The following is a 9,864-nucleotide window of genomic DNA, read 5'->3' as shown; positions in this document are numbered from 1 at the left end:
GACAATGGATTGCCGTAGATGAGGAACAGCTGACCCTCCTGGAACAGGGACCTCTGGCTGACTAGATTTACCAGAAGGGCAGACAGGGGGAATGGATGAGGGTGCTGACAACACAGTGGACAGTGACAGGGATGGCAGAGTATGGAGCCTCTAGTGGGAGAGGAAGGCTGTCTATCTGATGAGTTAGTATTCATGCTCAGATGCCGAGGAGCTCAGAAGTTTGGCGACTGTGACCAGTGATAGTCATGTATATAGAGATTAGAAATGCATGTGGAAACGTCTCAATGTCAATTGCTTTGGAATGAATTCTTCTGTATGAAAAAAAAATTAAAAAAATAATGATTAAAAAACAAAACAAAACAAAAATATTAACCTTGGGCAATGAAGTAAATTGGAATTTAAAAAAAAAAAAATATATATATATATATAAGCGCCACAGGGGGCGGGTTTTTCTTGTGTTTTTTTTTTTCGTGTGTCCCCAGAGTCTCGAGTTGTGTGTGCAAAAACTATATGGCGCGCAAAATTCTGTATGAAAAAAAAAATTAAAAAAATAATGATTAAAAAACAAAACAAAAAAAATATTAACCTTGGGCAATGAAGTAAATTGGAATTTAAAAAAATATATATATAAGCGCCACAGGGGCCGGGATTTTCTTGTGGTTTATTTTTGCCTGTGTCCCCAGAGTCTAGAATTGTGCTTGGAAAATAGAAGATGCTGGACAAATACTAACTGAATAATTGAATGCAGTCATGTATTCAATGTGTTTCCATGTTTCTATGGCTGCTGTTTCATGGGACCACCAATCAGGAAAAACTAAGGAACCATGACAAAAAATTACGTTTTGCAAATAAAGATTTCAGGGACCTAGTCAGAGGTACGCCACAAAAGCAAGTTGGGTACTTGGTCTGTGCCAAGTGAGGGTCAGTAAAGAGTACACGAAGGTTGACATTAAGTTCTGGATTCCCTCTAGGCCTCTAAAGACCCTCATTCGTTTTCTGTCTACAGAGGGCTAAGGGCTCCCTACCAAATGTTCACTCTGCAGGTTTTCCCAGTGATTTCTCCACTGTCTGCAGATCCCTATCTTGATGTAACAGTAGTTATATAACACTAAGGCAGGGTGCTTTGTTTAAACTTGTTTCTGTCACTTAGCTGCGAGAATTCCGTAGAGTATCTAGCCACCCTACACCTCAGTTTGCCTGTTCCTCCCTTACTCCTTCCTCCCTCACTCCTCCCCTTCCTTTCTCCCTCCTTTTCTTCACTTATCACCTTCGTATCTCTCCTGTTTCTTCCTCGTTAAATTATTTATTTATTATTTATAATAGTCCAGTGCTGTTATACGCTGTATGGTGCTGTATAGTCTAGGATGGCCGTGAATTTGCTGTGAAGCCCAGGCTGGCTTTAAAATCACAATCCTCCTGCCTTAGTCTCCTGGAATTAGAGTTATGCACCACCATGCCTGGCTCCTTAATCTATTCATCCACGAGACAGTGATAAAGGAGTTATAGCACTGAATAATGGCTTTGAGTACTAAATATATCGGTATGTGTAAGTGCTCACAACAGGGCCAGGCGCACACTAATGTTCATAATCACTGTTCTTTCTGTTCTTTCCTCTTTCCTGAACCTCACATTCCTGTTACAACTGCATTAGCCACTAAATGTCTTCTAAATACATCAAATTGAATGTGTATTAAATGGAAGGAATCATTTTAACTCCCTCAAGACATTTTCTACCACATTTGTCTCCGTTAACAGCATCATTGTCCATGCCATCCTTCAATGAAAAACTGAGGACTCCGCTTCCCTGTGCTCCTCATCTTGTTAGATGACAAAGCTGCTGTGTTTTACTTTAGTGATGAATTGTTTCTCTGTTATTATTTCTGTAGTTTAGGCCCTCATCTGTCTCATCTGCAATACTACATAAGCTTTCTCCGGTTTTCCAGTCACTCACAATTCTCCATTCTGGTTTACACTGTACTGAGAGAGTTCACATGCTTGTCCCCAGCTTGAAGACTTCTAAAGTCCTCACTCAGTTTTTCTTAAAGAAGCTTGGGGAAAGAACTAAGTCCCAGAGCCTCGAAGCATCTGTTGTTTGCAGTGAGTTCTCTTTCTCCATCTAAAACAGAGCATGTTAGGTTCTGACCTTGGGAAACTATGTCTTGGGTTCCTGTGAAGGACCCTGGTTGAGAATCAAGGTCAAATTAAATGATGCACAAGACATTTCACTCCTTGGCTCTAAGCTCTAATCTTTATTTCCATTTATCTCTGTTGAGTCTCAAAATGCTATATCTTCAACAAACTTCTCAACATCCCTCATTTATGGTTGCTACCAATTTCTTGGCCCTGCAATTCAATTCCTTCTAATGAAATGCATGTCAGTCTTGGAAAAGTTAAAGAAAATGTGGCCTTCAAAATGCAGTATAAATGTCACCTCTCTGGACACCTTCCTTGACTTCTCCATATAGAGTCAGTGGCATCCTTCCATGAGTATCTACTGCTACCACAAACATGCTTATATTATACTATGGTCATCTCTTTAACAATGATTACCTTCCAGAAAGTGAAGGCCCTGAGACAAAGCAAAAGACTTGCCCTCCCTTATTTCTCTCACAGTTCCTACAACCAAGAAGCATTATTGTATGTCTATTCCTATTAGGACGGGCGGAAGAAATGATTCAAGTAAAAGACTTAAACCTGTCATGAGGGTAAGGTAGTTTAACAAGATAGCCAATTCCTAACCTCTCCTAGTCTTGGAAATCACCTGGCTAAGACAATCTTGCAATCAGAGATAGACTCACTGCATAAATGGCACTTTGGGATGGAGGCCATGGTGCTCTAATGATTCTTATAGGGTTATGAGCAAATTTCCTAGTGTTGCAAATTGTCTTTGGAGGAAATGAAATTGCATGAACATTGTCTTCTGTATACTCAATGCCCCAAGCCTGATGTTTGTATCAGTTATCATAAGAACGCTTAGCCAACGTTTTGTAGCCTTACAAATGCTCCTTTCATGTTTAAAGAACAGTTTCCATAATTGAGGCGTTTCAAATGAAAGATTCCATGCGATGTTCAAATATGAAGGTGCAGGGAGAATGTGTGGGCAGGTCTGGGACAACAGTGTTTGTGCAAGAAGCCATCCAACTCCCCAAGGTTCTCATACTTCCAGCATGAGGCCCTGTCTTTCAGTTATCAATTTGCCCATTAATTTGCAAAGGAGGAGGGTGAGAATCTCTGGAAATCCTGTGATGTGTTGAAAGTGTGCTCTGACTGTCCCAACGATAAACACAGAACATGCCCATGAGGTAGGCTACACTGTACCTCCAAGGCTGATTCCTTCTGGTGGAGATTCGAGTGAAAATTCTTCCAGTCTTCTTTTGCCATTGTGACTTTGGCCTGGACCCCTTCTGCTTTCTCTCTGGTCAGCAGGGAACTCAGAAGCTCTGCTTTGGACAGCATCACGTTTAGCTTATGCTGTCCGTTTTCACTTTCTGACAAAAACTCCTACAATGAAAAGTACAATTCAGTACAATGAGACACTTGACGCTTTAACATTCTTTGGTCATTCTGTATCTTTCTCAGTGAAATCAAAGAGAAAAAATACACTATTTTATTACATATATTAAATGACCCATGCCTTCCTTTAATCATCAAGTTGTGGCCTATCTTATTTCCTAATCTAAATTCTGATTGACTCTAAAAGGTTGTGAGCTACCTCATGAGTTTTTCAAAAAATAAACAAGGGAGGAAATCAGGACCAAGAGATAATAGAATGTTGTTATTATTGCAAAATAATCTCTGCCAAAGTTTAGTTTACAAAATAAGTTCCACATTGTTCTATATAATCAACAGAACTGTATTATGTTTTTGGCTCTGGGTATCTTAACTGTCAATGCAAGATTAAATACAAGAAAGTACACAAGTTATAGAGTCCATATGATAAATTCACATCACCTGATCAGCAGAGGACTATTATTCCTATCAGAAGACACCAGAAGACTTTCTATGGTGAGTTTCAATTAAATAAATGCTATTAAATGACATAGGTGACATTGTTGTGAGTGGTTTGTAAAAAATAATAACAAGATATTTTATAGGGCTGTTCTTATAAAGAACCAGTTCATGGCATAATATGAAAGTATAATTTCATAAAGTATGGCCACATTGTGTAGTTTTCCCAACATCAAGATATTTCCAAAGATTGGTCTCCCTCTCGATAGATGGCTGAGTAGATTCTACATGTTAGAGCCAGTGCCAATTAATATTTTGAGGTATTAGAGAAGAAATGAATAATCTCAAGTTTATTTCTTCTGGCAAGAAACATAAGCATAGATACTCTGCGCTATGAACTTTAATGAAAAGACTTTGATTGAAGTCTGGAGATGGTTTGTCTCCCAAGGATTCCTATGTTGAAAACTTGGTCTTCAGCAAGAACTAATGGGAGGTTCTTAGGCTTTAGGAACAGGCCGTTAAGAGAACCGATTTTTAAGCTGGGCATGGTGGTGCACGCCTGTAGTCCCAGCACTTAGGAGGCAGAGGCAGACAGATCCCTGTGAGATCGAGGCCAGCCTGGTCTACATAGTGAGTTCCAGGTCAGCTGAGACTATAGGGAGACCTTGTCTCAAAAAATAAATGATGACTGCAAAACCAGGGTTCCTATTTCCTAGTCCCTGTGGGAAGGGAGGAGACTAACTTTCCATCACTTACAAAACACTGATGATCAATTTCCCCACCAATGTCCCCCAGCATTCCTTCACTGGCTTATCCACTCTTCAAACTCTCTTGCCTTTTGTTTCAGCAGAGTCAAGGTCAATCTTTCTTTCCTACCCCAGCAGTCTTGTATAAAGTCTCCCTTGTCTATTTAGCTTTGTGCTGTTTGGTTTTTGTCAACTTGACACAAACTAGAGTCCGGGAAGAAGGAACCTCAATTGAGGAACTTCCTCCATCAGGCTGGCCTGTAGGCTTGCATGTCTGTGGGGCATTTTCTTAATTTTTAATTGATATGGGAGGGCCCAGCCCAGTGTGAACCCATTCATGGGAAGGTAGGCCTGGGCCGTGTAAGAAAAGTAGCTGAGCAAGCAAGTAAGCAGCATTCCTCCATGGCCTCTGCTCCAGTTCCTGCCTCCAGGTTCCTGCTTTGAGTTTCTGCCCTAAAATCCTTTAATGATAGATAAGCCGAATAAACACTTGCCTCTGTCTGGTGTGATTCCTTCCTCCTATAATTGGGTACTGTCTGCCACGATGTACTCCCTAGAGCTAAGCTGATTCCAGAGTCACATCCTTGAACCTTCACAACTGTGAGCTAAAGAAAGTTATTTCTTTTTAAAATTTAATTTTATTTATTTTATGTGTATGTGTGTATGATTGCATGTAGGTAGATGCATCCGTGTCAGGCAATGCACGCAGAGGTCAGAAGAGGCTGTCAGATCCCCTGGAACTGGAGTTACAGGTGGTGTTAGCCACCATACGGGTTCTGGGAATCAAACCTTGGTCCTCTGCAAGAGTAGCCAGTGCGCTTAACCTCTGAGCCATCTCTCCAGCCTGAAACTTATTTCTTTATACACCAGGCTACCTTGAGTATTTCATTGTAATCATGAAACATGGTCCAATACAGAATTTCACTAGGACATCTGTTTTTATGGATGACTGTTTCACACAAGGAACTGGACTAAGGGTCAGAAAAAAAGCCTGTCCTCAAAACAGCACTGGGTTTCTGCAATACAAATAAACTTGTGATTGGACTTTCAAAGTTCTATTCCCTAGCCTAGAGCAAGACTGGAAGACTTTTAAATGGAGCACGTTTTCAAAGCAAAATTTATCTCATCACATTATGAACCAAGATTCAAAGAGTGAAATAAATATGAACAATACTATTTCAGAGACAAACTTTTTGCATGAGAACTTCTTCATAGTTTTCTATATTCATAATTTCTTTGGAAAGAAATTCTACTTTCATAAACATCAGCACAATATTGCCAGTATACAAAATAATAAGACCCATAAACCTCACACGTATGGAAGACAGAGACACTACTGTGTCTAAAAAGTGTTGAGGTTTTAGGTGGTGGTTAAAATGGCACCACGAAGTTGCAGCTAGGTGAGGGGACTATTAGAATAAAACCCAAACAAACAAGCAAACCTCACATCTGAGTGCAGCTCAGGCTGTTTTGAGCATCAGTTCTCTGACCTCACTGAGACTCCTTTATCTGTTGCCATGCTGAGAGTAATAGTCTTACCTACCTGCTATGGTTAGAGTGGAAATTAAATGAAAAATCCACTTTCAGTGCTCAGGCACAGTGATTATTACACACAAAAGATTATATTATTTCCTAAACCCTTATTAATATACAAAATATAATGCATGTACTTACATATATGAATGACTAGTTTCCCTTTGATTATTTCAATGGTGGATTTATTCGAAATTTAAAATTATTAAGCAAAACTTTCATATATAAGGCACTTCTAAAAAGATCTGGAGTCACCTATTAATCTAACTCAGCACTGTTATTAGAATTATTGGCAAAATTCTTACCTGGATTTTCTGAAGACTCGCTGTGACCTCACTAATATTCTGAGGTATATCGAAACACTTGGCAGTGGTAATTTTTGCATTAACCAACCACTGTTGGAAGTCCCTGAAGGCTTTTCGAAATCTTTGCTGCAAAATCTGTTCTTTGTTCTGGCAGCCCTTGGATGCTTGCAAACAAAGACTGAAGGGGTGATTTGAAAATTTAATAAAAGAAGAAAAGTGATAAAGTTGATTTAAACAATCTTTAATAAAATCATCAGCAGTTCTCAGGATGTGCATTTACCTAATTTAGTAATATATTTAATGCTTAGTTAATATTACTACTAAAGTTATATCATTAAAACCCCTTCTGGCTTCTTCATCTAAGTTTTTAAAACACAGGGTCTCACTATGCTGCCCAGGTTAGTCTCCATCCTCATAAGTCTCCTGAGTGGTTAGAACTGAAGACAAGCACCCCATGCTCAGCTTGGCTCACACTCTGTATAAAAATAATTTGAAGGAAATTATGATGGTAATACCAGGATTATACCTAACTACAACTAAGGCTGTAGCAGGAGGATCTTGAGCCCAGGAGTTCAAAGTCCTCCAAAGCAACATAGTGAGACTCCACCTCAAAAGAAATACAAATGTAAAGAACAGTAGGGAGGGTCATGCTCACCAATTATATTCTTTAATCAAGCCTGAGACTTTCCCACTGTATCTGCTCAGGTCTCTGGAAAATCGGCAAAGTTCATTTAGCTGAGACTTGAGATCCTCCGTCCTAGGCTCTGCCTTTTGTAGAGCATCCAGGATCTCCTAATGAAAACAAGGAGACACACACTGAGCTGGAGTGATTTTTATTATGTGTATATCATTTAAGATAATGAATAATCTCTTAAAAGAAAAGCAATGTTTATTTTGTACTCAAAACATATGTACCAATTGATTATATGGAGTTAGTTTTTATCCAGTTATTCTGACAAGAGGGTATCAACAAAGCAAAAGATATTTTACTAAAACATGCACACACATACAAACACACACATGCATACATGTATACACAGTCTAAATTATGGACAAGGGACAAATAAATGAGAAACTCTTCAAGTAGTTACTGATGTTCTCAAGGACATTTATTAAGAGATGGCTCAAACCCCACATCAACATACCAGGTCTGTGTTGTGCTATCATCCTATAAATGGCACCAAGTGATGTCAATCAGAAGACTTAGCATCATGCTATGGTCTACAGCTATTTCCTCTGAATTGAACCCCCACCCCCAGATCTAGGAGGGAAACTCATAAGACTCAGGAAGCTCAGAAAACTGACAAAGTTAGGAGGCTCATGAGATTATCAAGACTTAGAAAGTTCAGAGAAACAACCAGAATCTTAAGGTACCTCCCCAAGGTTATATCAGCAGTAGATAATTGTTGGAATAGAAGAGACGCTTTTCAGTATAGTCGCCCGAAATTTCAGCAAAGAGCTCTAAGGATGCAACTTTTATGAGCTGTCACCCACGCTAGTGTGAGTGTCTCTGGAACACATCTGTCTTTCGGTCACTCATGCTCTTGTAAGTAACTCTTCACCCATTCTGCTGTGGCTAATCCCAGTAAACTCACTGGTTCATCAAGCTAGTCTTAAGTGGAATTCTTTCTGTGGATCTCAGCTCCCTGTCTGTGGTGAATGGCTGGCTGCTCATGTCTTCCCAGGAAAAGCCACAGCATATCCTTCCTCCCCCATGTTATTCTTCTCTCACTTCACGGCAGACACCCATGTGTAGTCTAGCATACGACTTCACTCCTTTAACCACTTGCCTCTTTGTCTCTGCACATCTGTCCTCACTGTCCCCTTTTCTGTCTTGTCATTTCTTTCTGGAAAGGCACTCTGACCTCTTAAGTGACTCGAGTTCTCTAGTTTCCTCCTGCATTTTCTCCTTCATTGGCACGTTAATTTCATGGTGCTCTTCTTCTACCTCATCTGTCTGATCCAGTTGTCATCATGCCTCAGATTCAGCTCCACTACTAGCTCTCCAAGGAGGGCCTGAGTCCTCCTTCCAGAATCTCAGGACATGCAGCTTCCTCAGGGCATTTGGCACAATTCTCTGCCCACCCAGACTGCGATCGCGAGGCCAACGGTGGGGTTCTCTTGGTGAGTCTGTGAAAAGTAGCTCAGTGTGTGGGCTAGAGGTTCCAAGACACTTTTAGGTCCTTTCTTTTTCCCTTCCCATCTTCCCCTCCTTTGCTTTTCTTGTAGGGATCCAGGGATGGAACCCAGGACTCTACGGCATGCTAGGCAGCATTCTCTCATCAAGCTACACCCAAAGCCTTCTAAAACAGTTTAATTTACAAAATTCATTAAAAGTAACTACACATTTTATCTCTGAAACTCTAAATACTAACCCAGGAGTAACCATTTCACAAGACATCGAACATTTTATTTAAGGAGAACATTGTGAGAACTACAGATACTTAATTACCTACAAAAATATTACATTTAAGTGGATCAATTATAAATAAGACTATATTAAAAGTGAAAACCTTGTGAGCATAAGCTTACATTTAAAAATACATTCAGAACTTCATCTTAAATTCTGGATTTCAGTAGACCTGCATTTTATAACTTCTCGTCTGTTTATACACTTTGGATTCAGCCAAGCTCTAAGTGTGTGATTGCTAAATATCGTCACAATTGGGCTTATTGATGGTTGTGCTCATTCATTAAAGGAGGGCCAAGCAGGGTCATTGGACCCTCACCAGAGTATCCAGCCACTCTTCTCAGCCAACTGTATGTAGTTTGGCCCTAATCACACATGGTCTCCTGGATTTGGGGAGGGCCAAAGTCTACAATCTGGGGAAGGCTAGGAAGAGAAGGCATGACCCATGCTGGGTTAAGGCTTTCCAGTGTGCATACCCTCAGGTCATATGCACACCTTAGCAACCCCTCAGTTATCTGGTAAGTAAGTTCAGTAAATTCATTGGTTCCCCAGTAAGACTTTAATCAAACATTGGTTTGACACTAGAACCTTAAAAGGGAATAAGCATGGCTTAGTATCTCCAGGAAAAGAATTCTTCCAACAGATGGAAAATTTATTTGCTAATGCTATTATATCTCAAAATAATTTTTAAAAAAAGAAGAAAAAGAGAACATAAAAGATGTTAAAAGGATATGGGAGTGGAGATATTTTCCAAAATAGAAAAAATGAGAAAGCCTAAGCAAGAGATGAAGGTCTGTGTAGGTTTGTTATGATATATAAAGGATCAGACAAAAATAATATACACATAATTTCTAAAAAATTCTAAGGTCATAATTTAGTCAACTAGTTTAAGAAAAAAAATTATATATATATATATAGTTAG

At 39.6% G+C, this 9,864-nt stretch overlaps 1 protein-coding gene across 2 annotated transcripts in view; it reads right to left on the bottom strand.

The window, feature by feature from the left end:
- Positions 1-7,319, bottom strand: part of LOC115067899 (nesprin-1-like) — a 20,308-nt gene extending 12,989 nt beyond the window's left edge. Inside the window, exons 1-2 of one of the 2 annotated variants that reach the window (XM_029556985.1) lie at positions 7,188-7,319; positions 3,319-3,501 (exon numbers count right to left, since the gene is read on the bottom strand). In XM_029556985.1, coding sequence (XP_029412845.1) covers positions 3,319-3,456 — 138 coding nt within the window. In that variant the 5' untranslated portion in view covers positions 3,457-3,501; positions 7,188-7,319. Of the gene's footprint in view, positions 1-1,951; positions 2,093-3,318; positions 3,502-7,187 lie in introns of those variants that run through there. The other variant, XM_029556986.1, reaches the window with a different exon arrangement.
- Between the last annotated feature and the right edge of the window lie 2,545 nt (positions 7,320-9,864).

The sequence above is a fragment of the Nannospalax galili genome, unplaced genomic scaffold, assembly GCF_000622305.1.
Source record: "Nannospalax galili isolate Female #2095 unplaced genomic scaffold, S.galili_v1.0 scaffold1087, whole genome shotgun sequence".
Lineage (NCBI taxonomy): Eukaryota > Metazoa > Chordata > Mammalia > Rodentia > Spalacidae > Nannospalax > Nannospalax galili.
Note: the sequence above shows the minus strand (reverse complement) of the source record. Positions and strands in the feature narration are given on the sequence as shown.